The 23,847-nt window shown below is 40.3% G+C and overlaps 2 protein-coding genes across 2 annotated transcripts in view; both read right to left on the minus strand.

Annotated features, from left to right (window-relative positions):
- The window catches only part of Ppp1r13b (protein phosphatase 1 regulatory subunit 13B), an 87,831-nt gene that overhangs the window by 60,478 nt on the left and 3,506 nt on the right, over window positions 1-23,847 (minus strand).
- Window positions 13,825-14,394, minus strand: LOC124977214 (eukaryotic translation initiation factor 1-like). The gene has a single exon (XM_047540624.1). The coding sequence runs from the start codon at window positions 14,340-14,342 to the stop codon at window positions 14,001-14,003; it is 342 nt and encodes a 113-aa protein (XP_047396580.1). The 5' UTR covers window positions 14,343-14,394; the 3' UTR covers window positions 13,825-14,000.

Genomic DNA, 23,847 nt, shown 5'->3' on the forward strand with positions numbered 1-23,847 from the left:
TGTATATGTATGATTACATGAATGGTGTGAATCTACATTGTGTACAACCATAGAAATGAAAAGTTGTACCCCATTTGTGTACAATGAATTAAAATGCAGTCCATAAAAATAAAAAAATTTAAATAAAATAAACAAAATATTTTGAAAAAAGAAAATATTAAAAAATAAAAAGGGCTGGGGATGTGATTCAGTAGTTAAGATCCTGGGTTCAATCCCTGGTACCAAAAAAAAAAAAAAAAAGATTAGACCTATCACCTGTCCTATAATCAAAAAGACAAACAACATTGACAAAAATGTGGAAAAATAGGAACCCTTTACCCTGGAGGTGGAACTGCACCACAGTGCAGCCATTTTGACATTTTGAACAAGGGTTCATCAGTTTCTTAAAATGTGAAACACAGATAAACCACAGAGCCTAGCAATCCCAGTACTAGGTGCCTGCCCTGGAGGAGTAACAACATGTGTCTATGCAATATTCATGGCAGCATTGTTCATAATTAAAGGAGGCAACAACCCAAATGTCCATCAACTAAAAGATAAATAAAATGTGGTATATTATACAACAGAATACTGACATTCGGCAATACAAAGCATTGTTGCAGGCCACTCGTGGATGAACTCTGAACACATGTAAGTTAAAGAAGTCAGACTCACACACACAAAAAAATTCCAAACAAACCCATATATCATTTTGTTTATACGAAATGTTCAAAGAAGTCAAAGCTGTGAAGATGGAAAAATCAGTGACAATGTGGAACTGGGTGGTAAAGAGGAGTGAGAGCAAACAGGCACATAATTTCTCTGGGGGATGACAAATGTTCTAAAATTAGATTGTGATGATGGTTATACAACTCTATAAATTTACTAAAGATCACTGAATTGTTCACTTAAAGTAGGCTAATGTTATGGTGTAAGATCATATCTCAAAAAAGCTGTTTTTTAAAAAGTGGTGTATCTAGCTGGGTGCAGTGGTGCACACCTGAAATCCCAGCAACCCAGGTGGCTGAGGCAGGAAGATCCCAAGTTCAAAGTCAGCCTCAGCAACTCTGTAAGCCCTAAGCGATGTAGTGAGAATCTGACTCAAAATAAAAACAAAATGAAAAGAGCTGGAAATGTGGCTCAGTGGCAAAGCACCTCTGGTTTGAACCTCAATACAAAAAAAAAAAAAAAAAAAAAAAAAAAAAGTGGAATTTCTAAGACTTCCAGAGAGGGAAATAAGAAGCTCTACTTTTATAGTACAAACAACCCCAGAGTAAGAAACCCATGTTCTCTCCTTAGTTCTGCCACTGATTTTGCTGCAACCATGTCTGGGTCTTGGTTTCTCCGCAGGAGTTCAGCAGATAACGCAAATGAGACACCTGTTAGCACAGTGGCCCTCAGGCTCTTCTGGTCTCGACCACTCAGGTGGAGCTTTAACCACATCACACCTTCTACTTCTACTGCTACTTCTTAGTAAAAAAGGAACTCAGGGAAAACAAAAAATAATTGAGGAAAAGTAAGATAATAAAAGTGATACCAAATTTTAGTTACTCATAATAACTCCCTTGGTAGGTAATAAGTATCTCCCAAAAGTCACAGAAAGGATCTGATAAGGCAGGGATGGAGGGACATCAGGAAGACCGTCCTAGCTTTCCAGTGCGACACTTGCCCCAATATGGGAACTGACACTAAGATCTGTTCCAGGCCTAGTATGTTCACAATTCTGTTCCCTGAATGAACATTTTAAGAAAAACTTCTAAGATGTCACCTTAAATGCTTCAATCCCACATCCCTGAATCAGCCTCTCAAAAGACTGAAAAACATGCATCTGGAGCCCTTACCCACCCACACAGAGCAAGGAAGGTTAAACAAAGGCTTGGCTTGATTCTTTCGTCTCTTATACTACAAACAATATATTAATGCTTTCAACCCTAACTTCAAAATGTACCCCAAATCTGACCACATGTCCCCATTGCTACCACCCTAGCTCAAGCCTCTACCACCCCTCGGACAGGATGTGTGCAAGAGCAACCTCACTGGGTTCTGTTTTGACTCTTGCCCTTTAGATATCACTTCCTTCAAAACCTTCCTGTGGTTTCCTGCTCTGAGAGAATTCCAAAGTCCTAACTGCTGTCTGCCAGGCCCACATGACCTGCAACACGTACATTCGCGCTGCTCTGACACCACCAATGACCATACTCCTCGTTTCCAGACACACAACCTTTTTGCTCCTCCTCCAACAGGGCAAGCCAATGCCTACCTCAGGGCCTGTGCACCTGCTGTCCTGTTGGACAGTTGATGATATGGCTGGACTACCCTCTTCCTTAAGCACCTTATCAGGGACGTGTTCCCCAACCAAATACCTAAAATTGCAGTGGTACACCAACCTCAGTCCTCTTACCCTCCACACTCGCTGGCTACCACCCACCCAACCTGTTACACACTCACCTGCTTACCCCTGTCTCCTGTCACTACAGCATAAACTCCTAACGGCAGAAATTCCAGTTAATCTACTGCTGTGTCATTAATGCCTAGCACATATTATACACTCAATAAACTCCCCTAATTATATACAAAATGCCTTTTCATATTATGTTTTCTGAATCACGGAAGATAGAGACTTGTCTGCCTTTTCATACATGAAAAGACAACCAATATTTTACCCTTTAATCACTTAGTCCACACCAGAGAGAAAGAAAAAAATCCTGAAAAAAAAAGTCGGTGTGAAAGTCAGATGCCCTGAACAAATCAAGTACATGATATTTAGCAGATTTCACGCATAGCCAGACATTCCTTGACAAAGCCTTTCCTCTTTCCACAAGGTGGCACTGCAGGGTAACAGGGGGAGGGGGTGATTCCCACCTGCTGCAAATTTGGGGAAAAAGAACTCTAAAGAAGACCTTAAACCCTAAAGTGTGACCCAACCCTCACACTATACCTCATGCTTCAAACCCATAACCCTAAACCCTAACCCATAATCCTAAACCCTAACCCATAATCCTAACCCTTACCATATTTCCTAACCATATACCCTAAGTCTTAATATTTAATCCTATCCCCGAACCCACTGGCATTGCTAATCATCTCATCCTGCCCCTCAGTCCTCCCCAAGCCTGATCCAACCATGTGCCCCTAACCAAACACACAAGCACTCACTCTCCCCTCCCTCCCCCTCCCCCAGAGAAAGGATCAATTAAATACGATTTCCATGACTGGATTTTGGGCTATTTTGGAAAATAAGAACTGACCTTAGGAAAGTGATAAAAACTCTTTTCTAAATAAATGAGAAGCATAAGACTGCAGAGATACATATTTAACCCTCTTAAGAGAATAGGTATACTATTTTAACCCTCTTAAGAGAACAGGTAAAATATTTTAGGAGCATCTAGTCTAAGTTAAATGGCCATTAAATTAGACCTCCAATAACCATATCAGTTTAGTTCAAGTCACTATTTGCTTTAGTAATTTAACATTTAACATATATTCCATCATATAAAAATTTCCTCTCACTAATTTGAACTGGCAGTGTTGCTGGGAATAGAAAGACATACCTTCATCTTATTCACTTAATTCCATCAGTATTTTAAAAAATGCATTTTGAGGCCAGGCACGGTAGCACACATCTGTAATCCCAGTGGTTTGGAAGGCTGAGGCAGGAGGATTACTGTTTGAGGTCAGCCTCAGCAATTTAGCAAGGCCATAATCAATTTGGCAAGACCCAGTCTCAAAATTTAAAAAAAAAAAAGGCTACGGATGGGGCTGGGGCTGCAGTTCAATGGCAGAGACCTTGCCTAGCACACGGGAGGCACTGGGTTTGATCCTTAGCACCACATAAAAATAAACAAATACAATAAAGGCATACTGCCCACCCACAGCTACCAAAAAAAAATTTTTTTTAAAAAAAAGAGCTGGGGATGTGGTTCAGTGGTTAAGTACCCCTGGGTTCAATCCCTGTTATGTATGTATGTATATATGAATAAACAAACAAATAAATAAAGTGCATTTTAAGAAAGCTCCTAAAACCTGTAATAAAGCAGAATTCATGAGGCTTTTCATAATTGCTAGATGTGTCACAACCACAGGGTGTAGAGGTGACAGAGGTGGCTAAATTTAAGCTAGCCATTAAAGCTTAAAGAATATTCTAGAACATATAAGAAGAGTAGTCTCGGCACCAAGGCTCAGCAGTGTTGGAAATCTCTTCCTGAAGTGACAATTGCTTTACTGACATTCCTACAAATGTTACAGAAGCAGAACAAACACTGAACTTCCAACTGTAGGCAATGATCCACCAGTGCACTGCAAAATCAATTGTGGACCAGCACCAGTTTGTTTTTTAATGAAACATAACAAAGCAACATAAAACAGCATTAAAATAATGAAAAAAAAAAAGGTTTCATACTGGGAGAAAATAGTTATAAAATACATATTTAATAAAGGATTTGTATCATAAATACACAAAAAAAACCTCTTAAAACTCAGAAATATACTGAGCCAATTTCTGAAATGGGAAATGATCTGAACAGATTATCTAATCAAAGATGACACAAATATGCATATGTAAAGAATGCCCAATATCACAGTCCACTAGGGAACTGCTATCAGAACAAAGAGACACCATGCTCACTATTAGAATGGCCAAAGTCCTCAATGCTGCCACACCAAAGGTGAGAATGGGGCAGAGCAAAAGGAATTCGCAGGTGTGGATATGAACTGCCATGGCCACTTTGCAATACAGCTTGATGGTTTCTTACAAAACAAAAAGGACTTTTACCATGTGATCTAGCACCAGTGTTCCTTGGTGTTTACCCAGAGCAGTTGAAAACTTATGTCTACACAAAAACCTGCACACTAGTGTTTATAACAGCTGCATTCATAACTGCCAAAACATGGAAGCAGCCAAAATGTCCTCCAATAGGTGCATAACAAACTGGACCATGTAGACAATGGGGTATTATTCAGCAGTAAAAAAGAAATGAGCCGTCAAGTCACACAAGACACAAGGACCCTTAAATGCATGTTGCTAAGTGAAAGGAACCAAGCTAAAAAAGTACTTAGGATTCCAACTACGAGAACCTAGAAAAGCAAAACTATGGAGACAGTAAAAGCACCACTGGCTTCCAGGGTTAGGAGAGAGGGACAGCAGCATTGGCAGACCTTAGGAGACTGTTAGGCAGTGACACTATTCTGTATGACACTAAAATGGCAGCTACATCTCCTTACACATCTGTCAAAATTCACAGAATTCTACAGCACTAAAAGTGAACCCTGCATGAGCTACAGGCTTTAATCAACAAAAATGTACCAATATTGGTCCATCCACAGTAACAAATATCCCACACTAATGCAAGACATTAGCGATATGGAAAGCTGTGAGAAAGGAGGCAGTGGTTGGAAAACTGTACTTTCTGTTCCATTTTTCTGTATGTCTATAGATGGGGAGGGGGTGTAAGAACTGAGTCAAACATGCTTCTTTGTGTGGGTCATGGTCCAAAGTGTTTGAAAAATACCATGAGGGTCTCATGAAAACTAACAGGACTTCCATAAAAAACAAAAACAAAAACAAAAAAAACTAATGAAAAGTCACTGAATTAGAAAAAGTCCATTCCCATCACTATTTTTTGGTGCTCATTCTTGGGCACTGTGCTATACATACTTTACATATGCTTAATTCCCACACAAACTTTGTGAGATAAGGTACTACTGTTCATTTTACAGATTAGGAAAACAGGCTTAGAGAGGTTAAATAACTTGTCCAAGATCAGTCACTAAGCTAATAAATATCAGAGCCAGGATATAACCCAGTCTTTATACTCCGAAGCTTAGGTTCTAAACCACTACTCTGAACTCCTTCAAAATAAAATAAGAGCCAGATGTTCTGGTACATGCCTATAATCCCAGCTACTGGGGAGGCTGAGGCAGAGGATCAAAAGTTTGAGGCCAGCCTGGGCAACTTGGCCAGGTCCTATCTCAAAACAAAACAGTAAGAACTGGGATGTAGCTCAGTGGTAGAGCACTTGTCTAGCACATGCAAGGCCCTGAGTTCAATCTCCAGCACCACAAAATGAAGAAAGAAAACAGAAGACAACAGGTTAGGGGTATAGCTCAGTGGTAGAGCACTTGCCTAGTATGCCTGGGTTCAATCCCCAGCACAAGAAAAGGAAAACAAAAGTTTTAATAAACACCTTCCAAATATACTCCCCCATTATTTAATAACTTCTCTATTAGCCAAGTTTTACCTAGTGTTGGCATTTAAAACCATCAAATGCAAGGTGAGAACTTTTAAAATTATAATCAGTATGAGGGAATCAGAACAAAGAATCATAGCATTTTTTCTAATTAATCAATTATAAAATTAACTAAAACCACATTAATGTTCTAATAAAATTTTCTTGATTTTTCCAAAAATTTATATTAGGTACACCAACAATTTTCAGAATAAGACTTCCTCTTTCTACCACTGCTTTATAAAATATAATACTGTTTTGGGAAGGAAGGAGATTGATAGGGCCTTGCTATGTTCCCAGGCTGTTCTCAAACTCTTAAGCTCAGTGATCCTCACCCAACTAGCTGGAACTATTAAGTGTGCACAATCAGGCCCAGCCCTGTATGTATTTGCAAAAACATATACTTATCCATTCCTATTTATATGCCCAAGAGAATTAAAAACATGTTCACACAATATCTTGTACACAAATTTTTATAGCAGCATTATTCATAATAGCCATTCAACCCAAACTGATGAATGGCTGAACAAAATGTGGTATATCCATAACAATGGAATATTACTTGCTCACAAAAAGCAAGGAAATGAATGTTGTATCACACATTAACTCTGGAAACATTATGCCAAGTGAAAGAAGTCAGGCACGAAAGGTCATACTTCCAATGATCCCATTTACAGGCAAAGAGCAGAACAGGCACCCCACCGAGACAGAAGCTCAGTGGTTACCCAGAGCTAAAGGGGAAGAGAGATAGGGAGTAAATGCCCATGGGGCAGGATTTCTTTCTGGGATAATAATACTCTACAACAAGAGAGTGGTGATGGTTGCATGACTCTGTGAATAAACTAAAAAACACTGAATTGCACACTCTGAAAAGGGTGAAATTTATGGCATATAAGTTACATATCAAAAAAATCTAGCTATGCCAATTATTCAACTATATAATCAGTATTTTTTTTTCTCATTGAAAACAACTTTAAATAAAACACTGTATTATTTCCTTGTATATATCCTTCCTCTTCTCTGGTAGTAAACATTTACAGTAGCACAAATCCTATTTTTTCATGTCTGAAAATACCACAAATTCACTAATAATCCTTTTGTCAGCAAGAAAATGGGGCTTAAAACAAAGATAATTAGCAAAATAATGTCCTCAAAGAGCACTTTTATATAATCATGTGTACAGAGACACCAAAATCGGAAAACAATTTCCAAGGGAAAAGTAAATCCAACAGCATCCTATCCTTGTAGGATATACAAATGCCTCCGTCCATTTTTTCTTTTAGATGGGAGTCAGCTTTTGAAAGCAATGATGCTACTTTGAATTTGCTCACAGAGCTTCGAGCTACTGCTCTCAAAATGTTTTTCATCTTTAGAAAACTAAGCAAAAGTAAAAGATAGAAAACAAAGGGCCAGTGCCTGGAGATTCTCTATGCCATTTACAAAAGGACAGTACTTACACAGATGTCCCTAGGCTTGTGGAATCTCTTCTCAGGCACCACCAACAGGAGCCAAGATAAGACACTTAATGAAACAAGACAGGTCCCTGTGGTTACTGCAGTGACGGGGGTGAAGTCTCACCTAATAAGGGGAGTTTCAGGGGAGAAAGGGCTGAATTGGCACTGCTAAAAACTGCAAGCAGGACCTAGAAATCACTATCAAAATGAAGGCTAAAATTTGCTAATCTCTGTCAAGTTTTATATTTTAAAAGTCTAAACTTGCCTGAAAGTTTTAAAAGAAGTCTCTACAATAAAAATGTTATGATCATTAAAATCAATTGAGTGTTTAAGAGTACATACAGAACTACAAATTCTATTTTTCTAAATTCTGTTAGTATTGACATACTTTAAGTGCTTAATATCAGAATGAAACTTATACCTAATATTCAAAAGACTTTTATCACCCTTTATGATAAAAAAAAAAAAAACAGCCATTATTTTTATTATTTTAGTGTTACTGAAAGGGACAGGTCCCCTTTTCTATCCACACTGTATCATTTATCTCTCCCAACAGACCTATGGGCCAGGTACTGGAATGATCTCATCCTGAGGACAGAAGAGACTGTCCAAGGTCACAAGATAACAAGAACCTAACCCAAGAGCATCTGCTCCAGACTCACATTTTTGCTTCAATAGTTCAGGAATAGAACATGAACACTAGTTCATGGATAACTTAAGACCCAACTAGTCAAGTTCTTCATTTTGACAAAACTGCAGAAAATAAGCTTTATCCAGAAGTGATCAGACAGGAATACAAAAATCAAACCATGAACTCACTTCACATGTATAATGTACATGTACCTTTGGAAATCAAAACGTGATAGTAAGAGAGTAAATTGGTAGATATTCATTATAAAATCCAAAGATAAATGTACTTGGCAGCACAGACTGTCTTCAGGCAAGAAACTTCCTACAAAGAAAAGAAATGAGCTGGGCATGGTGGTGAACACCTATAATCCCAATGATTAGGAGGCTGAGACAGGAGGATCACAAGTTTAAGGCTAGCCTCAGCAATTTAGCAAGACTCTGTCTCAGAATAGAAAATAAAATAAAATAAAATAAAATAAAATGACTGGGATGTAGTGCAGTGGTAGAGTGCCCCTGGGTTCAATCTCCAGTAACAAAAAAAAAAACAAAAACAAAAACAAAAAAAGACTAAGAAGAAGAAAAAAAAACAGAAACAAGACATGGGAATTCCAGTGTCTTCCCCCTATATATACTCATCTCTTCCTCAGCACCACACAAAAAGTAAACAAATAAAACAAAGTTATAAAAAAAAAAAAAAAAACCTCATGTATCATCTGCAGAATATCACCATTCCTTTTGAAGAGAAAATCATGTATTCCACAACTCTGGAAAATGAGGCTGAAAATGAGATTCCATATATTACACAGCCATGATTTCTATTCTTCCAAACAAGTTGTCTTACGAACAGTGGAATTTCTGAATGTTAACAGGTACATATTTTCACAAAGGGAGAACGAACATTTTCTCCACACCTGTGAGACCATCATACACCAGCTGATTCAGTCCTTACAGCAATATCAGCCAGACAGCCTTCACAGGATGACTCTCCTCCCTCAATGGGACTCAGTGCCCAGGGTTCATTCTTATTTTACTAGGCTGCTCTCCCTCACCACTGCTGGCTCAACTAAAACACTCTTCATTCCTCAAGTATTCTGAGTGCCTACCAGGTGCTGGAGAATCAGACAAGTTTCCTGCCCTCGTGAAATCTTTATTATAGACCGGGGAAAGCCCCAAAGTAACTACAACATACAGTATAGTGGATGGTGATACAGATGGTAGAGGATGCTGGGAAAGGGAGCAAGTGCAAAGACCCTGGGGCAGAGTGAAAGCCTCACAAAACCAAGGAGTCAGTTTTAACCAGATAGAGGAAACAAGGCAAAAGGATGGGAGATGAGATAAGCAACTAGTCAGGCTTTATCCTGGAGGGAGATCACAAGCCCATTCAGTGTTTTAAGAAGTGCACTATTTTGACAAGGGGATTTTCAGGGTCACTTTGGTTGCTCTGCTGAGAACAGGCTGACGGGGAACAAGCACAAAACACAAAGACAGCTCAGTAGCCAAGTGAAGAATTCAGGTGAGTGAGAGTCCTAGAGCTGGGGAGACTCTGAAGGTAGGTCTTACTAGACCACTGATGGCACAGATGTGAACTGTAAGAGAAAAGTGCCATGCCCCGGCCCTGCTGCCAAGGTTCCCAGAGCTGTCCTTTCCTGTCTCATCTGAAGATCTGGTTGTCCAGCTCTCCTTCTCGTATCTTCTCAATGAACCCCTCTTTTCTAAGGTTATAAAATAAGAGCTGGTTTCTGTCACTTGGGACCAAGATGAACTTCATTGTTAAAATTATCATCACTCTATGAAGAGAAACCTCAGGAGTGAAAGGTCTAGCATTCATCCCAGGCACCTCAGACACTCACAAAGGTGCTGAGACATGGACAGCATGACCATCTCCAAAGGTGTGCTCGGTGCATTAGGCCAGTTGCCCTGGAGGTCTTGAAAGGTCCTCTACCTGCCCATAGGTACAGAGCTTAACAGAGGGGTGGGACAAGAAGTCCCACAGCTCCCAGAGCTCCCCAGGCAGGCCTGAGAAGCAGGCACATCCTGTTACAGAAACGCCCTTCCTTTCTGGCCACCCAGCCAGGCTCAGGCCTCAGCTCCTCCATTCAGCAAACAGGGAAGCCCAGATCTACCCAGTTTAAGGTTTTGGCTGTTTTCATACAAAGAGGAGAAAATGGGGCTGATGGCGTTTGCTTGTCTGATCATCTTCCTATACACCACAAATAGTTTTCTCTCCTCTGGTCTCAAAAACAGTCTACATGTTAGTATTGGCTTAGCAATTAAGATGTTCTCGCAAGGAATCATTTTAACACAAAAATAAAATGTTTTGTCCCCCAAGATAACATTCATACTACTCCAATTAAAAGAAAAGCATTGGATTGGAACTGCAGCCTACTGGGTTCCATCCTTAGGACCGCATAAAAATTAACAAATAAAATAAAGGCATGTTGTCCATCTACAACTACTAAAAAAGAAAAGCATATACTTTAAACTGAAAATTTGAGACAAGAGTTTACAGATACTTCAATTTTTTTCAAACTAAAGTTTTTTGGGTGATAAAAGAAGTGATACAAGGTATTTTTTGGAATTTGAGTTACTGATCAAGTGAGTGGCACCTGCTTCTTAATCCTCTGTAAAGCATTCAATTCAATCTGGTTCAAAGGATATGCTGAGAATTTCAAACAAACTATCAAAAAGATCAGTCATAAAATCTTGAAGCCAGATTAGAACCTAATCCAACATCCTTTCCCCATTTTATAGAGGAGTCAACCCAAGCACAGCGGATATAAGCTGTCAAGATTAATAAACCTTGTCAGTAACCAAACGAAGACTAGAAGTAGGGTCTCAGCAGAGCAGCCTCCCTGCCACAGGTACTAGTTATGACATTTCCTATCACATGAGATGTCTGTGAAGTCTAGCACAACACCTGGACTATGATGTTCTCTCAAATCTCATTCCCTCTCCCTTTTTTATTTCAGTATCTGACAATAATTTGGGTACTAAAAAAGTAGGGAAAACCCACCAGTACTTTATAAATTGTAAAAATGAACTGAAATTAAGTCACCAGAGGACCATGAAACAAAATTAACACAGCAACACATAATCAAGTACAAACTACGAAGAAAAGGTACCCAATCACAAAAAGATCTATAATATGCATTGAAAACACAAGAGAGCTCCATAAATACCAGTGGGATCCTAGAAAATATAAGCTAAGTTACAACAATTTGTTAGATAAATAAGTCAAAGACATCTAATTGGGACATAATCGAAGTGACCATACAATTAAGAACCAAATATGTCACTTTTGAGTTAGGAAAAAGGAGCTAGCAGGACAAATTTCCAGGACAACTGGTCAAACCAAAACCTTCCATTGCACATCTAGATGTAGGGCCACCCTGGATGAATCATGTTTATGAATATCTGCCTTATCTCACCCACCAAACCCCCCTATACACATACACGCACTCCTAAGAGATAAGCATTACAAAGCAATAATATTTAATAAGCCAGTTCTAAGGGGGAAAAAAAACCCAAAAACCTACAAAATAAATTTACCTTTTCATGAAGTTTGTTTCCAATTACCTACTTCACCAGCAGATAAATGGCCAATCTAATAAAAAGACTCATCAATTCCTTCTCAAAAAAACTCTCCCTATCCTTCCTGAATATGAAAAGAACAGCAAACAGAACCATTGATGCCCCGGAGCGGATAAAGCGGGCAGCAACACAGATTGAGAAGCAGGTTCAAGAAAGCTGAAGCCCTGGCTCCACACCAGGATCCAATCCAGAGATGACTCCTCAACAATATGCCTGCAACAGCTCTTTGCCACAAGGGTCCCTTATAGGACAGCACAATTTGGCAAGCCACTTTCCCCCTCTTCAAGGCAAGATGGACAGTGATGTTCTCAAAATAGAACTTGGTGGGTGGACAGAGAGGAAGAGAAGGGCACTGTCCACATGTGCTTGGAACACCCCACCTCTTGGATCACAGCTGGCCTCTTCTTATGAGGCTAGCCAAAGCTCATGGACTCTGGTCCCCACCTGACAACCAAGATCCTACACCTGGGAAATCAACTGACCTCAGAAATTCAAATCCCCAGAACCCAATTTCAACCACTGAGGGCTGTGCATCCTAGCAGTCTTCCTTCTCAGCTGCCACCTCCGATAACTGTAGTCCTGTACCTGCACCCATTTGCTGACACCATGCACTAGACCTCATGCTGAGCACTCTCCATGTACAACAACATCTCATTCCTGCCAGGAATCCTGGGAAGCAGGCTTTTCTTTCTTTTAAGTATCTTTATTAATTTTTATGTGAAAACACACAGTTTTTTTTTTTTTAGCTTTAAAAATATTTTTTAGTTGTCAATGGACTTTTATTTATTTATATGTGGTGCTGAGAATCGAACCCAGGGTCTCACACATGCTAGGCAAGTGCTCTACCAGAGTTACAACCCTAGCCCACATGTTTTTTAAAAAAGTGTGAACAACAGAGGAAATAAAAAAGAGTCCCCTGTGTCCCACACTGTATAGCTAGTGTGTATATATATATATATATACACACACATATATATCCTTTCATGCTGTTTTCTATACCACAGAATATTTTTCTTCTTTTTTTTTACAAGCCACAGAAGGCAGAATGCATGTTTTTTAGTTAACAATATATTTTGGGCATTTTCTCATGAAAGTACACATAGTTCTACTTTGTCCTTTTAGAGGCTGTATGTTATTTCTCTAGGTGACCACACCATACTTTATTTAGAAAGACCTTATTCCTTTCATTTTACATGATGCAGAGAAAGGCACAGTAGTACATGCCTGTAATCCCAGCTAGTTAGGAAGCTGAGGCAGGAGGATCCCAAATTCATGGTCAATCTGGGCAATATAGCAAGACCTTTTTTTTTTTAATTTCTGAAAACAAGTTTTATTTAAATAAGGGTTTAAATACATTACATAACATTAAAACTGGAAGGGAAAAAGAAAACCAAAAACCAGTTTATTACTTCACATGGCTCTGGGCAGCTGTTGCTAGTGAGTTGCAAGCTCTATAGCTAGCTACAGGACTGATAACATCAGTTTGGTATTTGTTCCCTTGTCAAAAGTTTAACTGATTTTAAGCTGGCCTCACATTCTGTTGTTCTAGACACCCCTTAGCTAGAATATGTCTAGTCAAAAAGACCTTGGTGGCAAGCCAGATGTCATTATCACCTCACTGGAAGGAAGGTGGCCTTTGAGTTCTGCCCACCTGGTCAGGTTAGACACCAGGGGCTCTTTTTTCTTTTTCTTAAAAAACAAAACCCACCAAAGGCCCCCTCTAGTGGTACAGCTGCCTTACCCCATCCTCCTGCTCAGGTCATCACACTCTTAGGACAGGGGCCTCTTCTGAGGGAGAGTTGAGAAGCTTCTGGTCAGACACAGCCATCTGATCTTGGGCCTCTGGGCTTTGCTGAAACATCACGATATTGCTTTGTTTCAGAGTGGACACTGCCAGGCACCTACTGCTTGACCTCTGTTTAAATGAGGGACTTCAAGACTAGACAGCATGGCTCTTTTCAGTTTATTGCATGAAGGAGTTACACTAGTCCAAGTTAAAAGCGGACCCCAAATGGTTACATTATACAAGCTGTGAGGTTTTTAAACTTGTGACAAGGGACAGAAGGGAAATTCTACTCATTGCAAGGAAATCCTCACTTAAGCTTCAGTGAGCCACAAGCACTTAAAACCCATGAACCTTCAGTTGATCGTCCTTAGCCAGTCCAATCTCTACCAGGAACTGGCATATGTTCTTGTGCTGGTCACCCTGTAGCTGAATTACTTCTCCATATTCTGGATGCTCAATTACAGTACCATTGCAGGCAAATTTCTTCTTAAACGCCTTCACTAGTTTCTTTTTATCGTAATCATCAGCAATCCCTTGGACAGTGGTAAGGGTCTTCCTGCCGTTTCTCTGTTGAATTCTTATATGGATATAATCCTCAGTGCCAGCAGGAAGCAGGTCATCACCCTTACTTGCATCAGCAAAGGGGTCGAAAGAGTGGAGGTTCTGGATAGCGGACATACGATACGATTCCTTTTCCTTGGTGGAAACGGCCTGCGGAAGGCGGCGGCTCAGTGACTGGGGCTAGCAAGACCTTGTCTCAAAGTAAAAAGTAAAAAAAAGACTGGGTGGGGGGAGATGAGTGATAAAGCACCTCTGGGTACAATCCCCAACACCAGAATACAAGTTCCAAGAGGTATGTAATTTGTCTAAGGTCACACAGCTAGTAAGTGGCATAGCCAAGTCTGGAACCAGGATTACCTGATTCCAAAGACCATGTTCTCAAATACTCCTGCTCTACCAGATATCTGCTTTGCATGTTTCCACCAATTAGACTACAAATGCCTTGAAGATAGTGCCTACCATTGTGTGAGCACACAATAAATGTTAATATCTGCTGTACGCCACTTTGGAGGTACTACATTTATCTTCCCACCGTATCTTTCTCAATGCCCCGTCAGATAACAGAGTTGAAAGCACTGATCCCAGCAAAGAACCACCTACTGCTCCACTGGGGCCTCTTGGCCTTCCTGGTTCCCAGGATCATTTGCAACTCAAGACTCAGACTGCTGCTTCAATAGAAGCTTCTCCAGCAGATGCCTTCACATGGAGAACCCTCTGCTCCACTCACAAGCCCCAAGAAATCAGGGCTTCGAAGGGTCTGTCTTAGTAGTCCTTTTCTGTATTTGTCCTCAATTTGGAGAGACACAGATCATAAACTATTGCTTCATGACAAACCAATAAGGCTGCAGATCACAAGAAGTATACAATGAAAATTTCTAAATAAAAGTATGAAGCAATGAAGTTAGATCATGCTAGGTACTACCTGAGGGGGGGAGGGCCTGAATATGAAGGTAGTGAGATTATGCATAGATCCACATGTTTATTTGAGTCTCCAAAACATTGCAAACCCCCACTTTATGCCTTGCCCTGCCAACTTGGTCTTACTGAAGAATTCTGGTTTTGACAATTTGTGGTCAGACTTCTTTTGAGTATTGGCCAATACCTCATAAACAGATTCTTACATTGTGTCATTAAACAAAAAGCTAAGACACTTAATAAGAGCTGTCACATAATGAAAAAGCTGGAAAACACAAAAGTTCACTTTTCCATTAAGTTTAGTCATGGAATTTAATTACTTTTGACTTTACCATCAAAAGCATGAGGGGCTACTATTGCTATTACTAAAAAATCCCATCCTCTCTCTTCTATAATCCTACACAAGTATCCAATTACCAGCAACCCTCAAAAAGGACTAGAGGGCTGGGGTTGTGGCTCAGTGGTAGCACAGAGGTCCTGGGTTCGATCCTCAGCACCAAATAAAAATAAAGGTACTGTGTCCACCTACAATAATTTTTTTTTTAAAAAAGGACTAGAAACCCATTGGACAGAGGGTATTCTCTAAATTAACATGGATTTATGAAGGTTTGTTCAGTTCTAGAGGCAAATAACCACATAAGACTAAAATTCAGCTTTTGAGTTTGATTTGTTGTTTTGTGGCAAGACACTGCACTATAACAGGCAGAAGTCAAAGCCCACAGTATGAAGTATACTGTTACTTCATATGTAGCATAAATTGGACACAATTACAGGATCAATCATTCATTCATTTAGGAAAATTTTATTGAGCTCAATCTGGCCCAAGGCCAGGCTCTAGGCACAGAGACAATATGATTGGCCCAGCCGCCAGTCTCACTGAATTTGGAATAGAGAGAGAAGGGACACCAGAAAACCACAGTGCAGAGTACTGTGAGATCCCAGGGCACTTTACCACTGAGTTACATTCCTAGTGCATCACGTGCACATGCACATGCACACACACACTTTTTTTTTTTTTTAGTTGTAGATGGACATGATACCTTTATTCATTTTTATGTGGTGCTGAGGATCAAACCCAGTGCCTCACATGCACTAGGCAAGCACATCACCACTAAGCCACAACCCCAGCCCCCACACTTGCTTTTTTTGAGACAAGGTCTCACTAAGTTGCTTGGGGCCTCCCTACAGATCCCCCTGCCTCAGCCTCTGTGTCGCTGTAATTACAGGTTGCAACACTGTGCACACCAACCCCTAGAAATTTCTGACTTGCTCTTGTGGCTCCACTGAGTGCAGTTCATCTACGATGCACCCAGCAGCTGTCTATGTCACTGATATTATTTACTCCTCTCTGATGACTCAGGCATCTCAGGAACTTAAACTACACCCTGTGTGTGATCTGTAATTGTGAAGCCTCAGGTGCTGACAGGTCAGGCTCCCCTACCACAGTCTCTGGGCATGCTTGAAGCTGTCTCTGTGTGACTTCCAGTCCATGCCGTGCATCTGTCTGACATAGTTACACCCCTTCAATACCTTCACATGTAGCACCCAAGCCTGAGCAGCTAGGCAACTAGAATTGTGTGACACAAAAGAATCAAAGTTCTAAGGGTGTGGAGTCTGCTGCAAGTTCAACTCTGCTTCAATACTCGGTTCCTTGACAACTATTTTGACTGTTGAGAAACCCTGCTCTGCTCTGCTCTGCCCACTGCAGGGACTCCTCCACTCTACATGCTGTCCCAGCCTAACCCCAAAACTGTACAACTCGTTTTAAACTCCTCAACAGTATTTTCAGTTTGAGGAGATGATGGACAGTGGTGATGACTGCTTAACAACGTGAATGCACCCAATGCCACTGAACCACACACTTGAATGGAACATTTTATGTCATGTATATTTTACCAATATTAAAAAAAAATCCTTCACTAGTTTCACTGTCCTCCGGATCACACCCACACTCTTATGCAGGTCACCTATGGCCCCAAATTTTGACCTCCACCAATTTTTCTGGAGTCATCCCTCTCTCTGGCCTTATGCCAGGCACCTTCCCTCCACACTGAGACAGCAGTGCTCTGCACATGTCAGCCTCTCTAGCTGCCAGTCCTTCCCCATCCTCTCCAGCCCCTCTTCCTCCTCAACGACAGTCAATGTCACCTCCTCCGAAACTTTCCCTGCCATTCAAGGTTGCAAAGACCCTTCTCGGGCTGGGGAGATAGCTCAGTCAGTAAAGTGCTTGCCTTGCAATCACAAGGCCATGGGTTCGATTCCCAGCACCACAAAAAAAAAAAAAAAAAAAAAAAAAAAAAAAAAAAAAAAAAGACCCTTCTCACCATTGTGCTCTGCCGCACCAAGTACTCTGTAACTTTGATCTTTGATCTTTGGCATTTTTTGTTTACATCCCACATTCGAGTTCACTGAGAGCTAGGACAGACCCAGTGTGTAATTAACGCATCCTAAATGCCTGTTGAGCTCATTCAGTAAACAAGTACTCACTGAATGCCAACCAGGGGCACGCAATGTCCTCAGCACCAGGATGCTGCAGTGGGAAAAGAAAACAAAACTGCTTTCAAGAGGCATCCACAATAATTGCCAGGCAGACACAGTACTATAGGAGAAAAAAGCACTGAGAGGGGAGGGGTGTTTCCTACAAGGTGGCCTGGCAGGAGCCAACTAGGTATTGATCAGAAAAGGGGGAGTGAGCTTCAGATTTTCAGCTTACTGGGGGAACACTGGGTGAAGTGCATCATATTCTGCTTCTAGCTGGGTCTGAATAGCATAAGTACTGGACAGGGAAGGTAAACTTTAATTTCTAAGAAAAGCAAACCATTCCCTCTCTGTCCTATGAACTTGATAGATTTTGCAAGTACATTTGTGCTTCCCTCACCAAGAAGGACATAAACATGCTCCAAAGGCAATAAGGACCTTTTCTGACTGAATCCTGTCTGCCGTGAAGCCCTATGGTCACTAGAGAAAATGTAAGAGGAGCAAAGTTTACCGAGTGCCAGTTAGACAATCGACACTCTAAGCACCTAACGACCTCACAACAACCTTACTAAAGACACTGCCACTAAAGCCATTTTAAAGAAGATAAGGTACAAAGAGGTTGAATAATTTGTCCACAGCCCCACAGAGCTCCAAGTGGTGAAGCCAGAAGCAGAAATCTGCCTTAGTCTGAGGCTGTGCTCACAAGCATATGGTACACACACTCAAGTCTATATTCCCATCACAAGGCACGTTGTTCCTATTATTTTTTTTTCCTTATTAATCATAAAGTTACCAAATTTTACTTCATCTTTCTGAACATTTTAACTAAACCTTACTTTTCACTTCTAGTTCTATCCCAAAAATCTCTTCTATACTTTGGCTAATTGTGATGTGAACTATTGTTTACCAATATTATTTTCAAAGATGTCATTAGATAGAAATGTAAATATGCAAAAGAGCAAAAGGAAGATCACAACTACCCTGCAGACAAAAATTACACCTCTATAAAAAGTACACATAGAAACTCTGCCAGGTGCTTGCAGCACCAAGATGGAAGAGCCTGTCAAGCCACTTCCTGGGAAGCCTGGGTCAGTGGGCCTGGGGTTTGACTGACCAGGCAAACTGGTCCAAGGTGACATTGTGTGGTATGCTGCAGATGCCCAGGCAGCAAACTGTCATGCCCCAAACACATTTAAATCCATTTAGTGTAAGGCAAAAGATTTTTTATTAAAACTTATGTATTAACTGTAGTTTAAGATTTAAGAGCAATACCTTTCTGGATATAACCAGCATCTCAAGCTCCAACACAGCCAAAACAAAGCTCATCGTTCTCACAGATCCTTAAACCTATTCCTTCTCAATTATTCTCTAACTTAAAGGAAAGATAAGCCTAGACACTGAAGCAATAAACCTGTTATCCTCAGCTCCAGCCCCTCTCCTTCCTTCCTTTTTCTTCCTTCCTTCCTTCCTTCCCTCCTTCCTTCCTTCCTCCCTCCCTCCCTCCATCCTGCTCACTCCATCAGATCTATTGACTAGAATTTCCACTTCTCCTCAGGTCCTCAAGTCAGGCCTGTACCAAGTGGTCTCCCAACTGCTCTTCCCATTTCTTTTAATCTCCCTTTTTCCACAGACCCTCTATCCTTTAATGGCTCCAAAATTATCTTCCTTCCATACAGGTTGACTACATAACTTCATTTTCTAAAAACACTGGTGGTTTCTGATCACTCATAGGACCAAGTCCAAACCCTGTTACAGTAGGCAAGCACATACTTAACAATACACCCCTTTCCAACAGGGTTCAACTTTACTCTGCACATCTTTTCTCCCTTTATTCAAATATTTATTGAACACCAACTATGTGCCAGTCATTAGGTTAGATGGCAGGGGTATAACAATGAATAAAAAGAACTCCTGTTCTCATGACATTTACAGGACAGGACAAGAAACAGAGATTGATCAGTCACACACACAAATGTTTAAGATTACAACTACAGGTTTAACATCCCTAACCCAAAAACCTGAAATGCAAAATGCTCCAAAACCCAAAACTTTTTGAGGACCAACACAAGGTCACAAGTGAAAAATTCCACACTTGATTCATGTGATGGGTGGTCAAAATGCAGTTTGTGGGCTGGGGTTGTGGCTCAGTGGTACAGCACTTGCCTAGCATGTGTGAAGCACTGGACCAATTCCCAGCACCACCTATAAATAAATGAATAAAATAAAGGTCTATCAATATCTAAAAAACAAATTTAAAAAATAAGTTAAATTTTAAAAAAATAAAATAATGGCATTATGTTCACCTACAACTAAAAAAAATTAAAAAAAAATATTTTCAAAGATGCAGTACGTTACAAATATTGCACAGAATTATCCTCAGGCTATGTTTATAAGGTATGTATGAAACAGTAAATGAATTCTGTATTTAGATTTGAGAACTACCCCGAAAATAGCTTCCCTCCACCTCTCTCTACTATATGCAAATATTCTAAATTCAAAAAAGGTATGAAATCTTACTTTCAAATTTCACTTATGGTCACCAGGAATTCAGATTAGGGATACTCAACCTGTATTGCAAACATATACTAGGCAAAATATTCTTTAAGTTAAAGAGTGGCAATGGTTGTACAACCTTGTATAAACACTAAAACCACTGAACTGTACATGTTAAAAGGTGAATTTGGGGCTGGGGATATAGTTCAGTGGTAAAGCACTTGCTCTAGTGTGTGTGAGGCACTGGTGTCAACCCCAGCACCACAAAAAAAAAAAAGGTGAATTCTATCATTGGTAAATGATATTCTTCCCTCTCACCTCAAAAACAACTTCCCTCCTCCCCGCAACGCGCACACACAGCAAGCTGAGTGCCTTAATGGTGGCCTTAGCCAAGGCAGAGATACTGAAAGCTTTAAAAAATGACTTATTACAAGTAATGTTTACTGAGAATTTACTACATGCCAGGCACCTTTCACTGTAATAGTCCAGGGAATCTACTAATCCTGAAAGGTTACTATTGTTGTTGTTATTCTCAATTTAGAGACAAGGAAATCAAGTAGCTTTACCCAAGGTCAGAAAGCTAATATATGGTGATGCCAGAGTCTACACTCTTACCTGCTCCAGCGAAGTCATCTAGGCAATGCCTGCTACTTAGAACTCCTTAAGATGCAATAAGCAGACCACTGTTTTGTTTCTTATAATAGAAACTTCCTTCTGCCCCCTTTGTTGGTAAAGTAGCCTTTAAGACCTTACCAGACTGATCATACACCATCTTTCTTTCCCCGTTATCTTTCTGACTTCTCCTCCATTTTCCACCTTCCTTACTCTGCTCCAACCACACAAGCCTCCCTTTTGTTTCCCCAGTGTGCTGGATATTCTCCTGCTACTGGGCCTTATTTCTGCTTGAGGTATGATGATGACAATCACAACGTATGGTACAAATCATGACTGTGCCCAAACTTCAGTTAAAGTTTTCTCTAAACATACCAACAATGCCACTAAGAAGATCCTGCTCTGAACTGCACACTAATATCTCAAATGTCAAGTTAATTTTAATGAAACCTGCCTCATCTTGCCAGGCCTTTCACTGTTCTGCATAAGGTCACTATGCATAGGTTTATATTTTACAAAATCAGCACCAGCACCTGTTGCTTTCCAGTTAGTATGAACAATCGTAAAGCCATCCTTGCAGTAAAACAAAGCAAAGCAATCAAGTCAAGAAAGTGTCACAATAGGCTCAGTTTAGCCCTAGAGCCACTGTTTGTGAAATAACTATGACAACAGCACTTTAAAGCTCCCAAATCCCACCACACTTTAGCTGAGAAACTCTTCCCCTACTGGGCAAATGCACACAAAGATGCACATTGGCAACATGTTACATAAGTTCAACACAATGACCTGGTGGTTTTTGAGTTCCTATCATGCTAAAAATCCTAAGTAACTGTTAATCATACAGACTGTCATAGACTGCTCCAAGTATGATGCTGAGAAAGGAAAGAAGATTCATTTACATGTAAACACAAAGTGAAGACAGCTATCACTTCTGAGGTTCACCCTAGTATTCTTTTAAACATTAAGCTGCATTTGACATAAATAAAGGGAAAAACTTCTAGCAAATTCAATATAGCAGCATCTCTAGCAACATGCCTCTACTACAGCCGCCTCTCCCAGTGACGGGCGCAAAGCCCAGGAGCAAGGCGTCTGCATCAGGCTGCTTATTTTCCAACCTCGTCTCACAACTCTCTAGCTAGGAGATCATGGTCCAGTTTCTTTACCTCTTCAGCCTCAGCTCTCTACACAGAGACATCTGACAAAGCCTATAACACAGTGCCTTAGCACATAAGGACGAATGCCATTTACTGAGCACTCACTGCTACCAAACTGAGCTGTAACAAGTTAAGAAGCTACACAACTTTTTGGCTAAGAAAAAATAAATTAATTAATTAAAAAAAAAAAAAACTTGGGTTAAATTGTAGTCTTATGAAGGGTTATCCAGTTAGACTAAGTTGGGAAAAACTGTAATAAAGGCTTTTTTAGCCCATCTTTGTATCATTGAGACTTTGCTTTTCATTTAGAAATCTCTGGGTAATCCAAAGTCAGAAATAGATGATCTCAAATGGTAATATATGTAATTTTTATTTTAAAGAAACCAGACTTTTGGTATGCATGAGGTACTAGGTATTGAATCCAGAGCCTCATGCATACCAGGCAAGCACTCCATTCACTGAGTTACATCCAGTCCCCAACCCCCCAAAACTGGAATTTAAAAAAAAAATCTTGTCCAGTCTTCAGTGTTCTGTTTACTTAATTAGGTTGCAAAGTCAAGTTTATCAAATGGCTGAATTACTAATTAACAATAATAGCAAATATTTCCTGGGCTCTTATTATGTTCCCTACCATACAAAAATCCTTGGGCAGCAAGTTTACCAAAAGGTTACAAAAACAAGAATGAGGTAGCCTCATCTTTTATGTGGCCAATATGAATGTTAGAGATTTTTCACGAAAGAATCCACTATAAATCAACCAGCACAGTTACAGATACTTGGAAATCACCAGGTAAACCTCTTTTGCAAATGAGAAACTAAGGCCCAAAGAGATGAAATTCAAAGGTCATACGGTTACCAAGCGGGGGCTAGAATCTAAGTCTCCCTAATTCCCCATCAATGTTGTCACCTATATGACAGATGATGGTTTAAAAAGAGAAAGACCTACACCTCAAAATGTTTCTACACTACTGGAAAGAAAAATCATTCATTTATCTGGGTGCAGAGGTGCATCCCTGTAATCTCAGCTACTCGAGAGGTTTGAGACCAAAGGATTGCAAGTCGAAGGCCATCTGGTAACTTAGAGAAACCGCCTCAAAATAAAAAATAAAAAGGGCTAGGGATGTAGCTCAGTGGTAAAGCACCCCAGGGTTTACTCCATGGCACCAAGAAAGAAGGAAAGATCATTCATTTAAATACCTGAACTAAGTACTTCCTTAGTATTCAGTATTCAGAAAGCTAAATATCAATCACAAATTAATGTTATCTATGCCCCGCAGTAAATAACGCTGAAAGGGCTCCTAGAACATAAGTGAGTGGAACCAGGCAGTCACATGGCATGGTACGTCTGCCCACCACAGTCCTTTCCTTGGGAATAAAACACTTCAGAGACACTGGTCTTCCCCAATCAGGCCAACACTCCTCAGAAAAGGAAAAGTATCCTTTAGACCCATTCCACACACAGCCCTCACCTCCTCATCAAGTTTTACCAGCTTCCGAACATCTTTCAAAAACAATGATGCTGAGTCTAGGAAGTTTTCATCCTTTCCATGCTCAATCAGGCTTTCCAACTTTATCTGAAAGTTTTTTGGGTTTTATTGGTGGTACTGGGGATTGTACCGCATGATGCTAGGTAGCACTCTAGCACTGAGCTACATGCTCAGGCCTTTTAATTTTGTTTAGACAGAGTCTCATTAAGTTGTTCAGGCTGGCCTCAAACTTGCAGTCCTTCTGCTTCAGCCTCCTGAGAAGCTGGTATTACAGGGTGCGCCACCAAGCCGGGCTATGCAAATATTTTTAAAATGTCAAACGCTAACAAAAAGGTGAGTGACTACAAATACCAGAATGCAATACTATTTCCATAAAGGAAAATTCCAAAATATAACTGCTTAAAAGAAGAGAGTCAGCAGTTGGTAGAGCGCTTGCTTCACATGCACACGATCCTAGGTACGATCCCTAGCTCCACAAAAAAA

The sequence above is a fragment of the Sciurus carolinensis genome, chromosome 2, assembly GCF_902686445.1.
Source record: "Sciurus carolinensis chromosome 2, mSciCar1.2, whole genome shotgun sequence".
In the NCBI taxonomy this organism is placed as follows: Eukaryota; Metazoa; Chordata; class Mammalia; order Rodentia; family Sciuridae; genus Sciurus; species Sciurus carolinensis.

What these genes read in the sequence shown, in the direction of transcription:
- LOC124977214 (XM_047540624.1), bottom strand. Translation starts at nt 14,342, where the DNA reads ATGTCCGCTATCCAGAACCTCCACTCTTTCGACCCCTTTGCTGATGCA.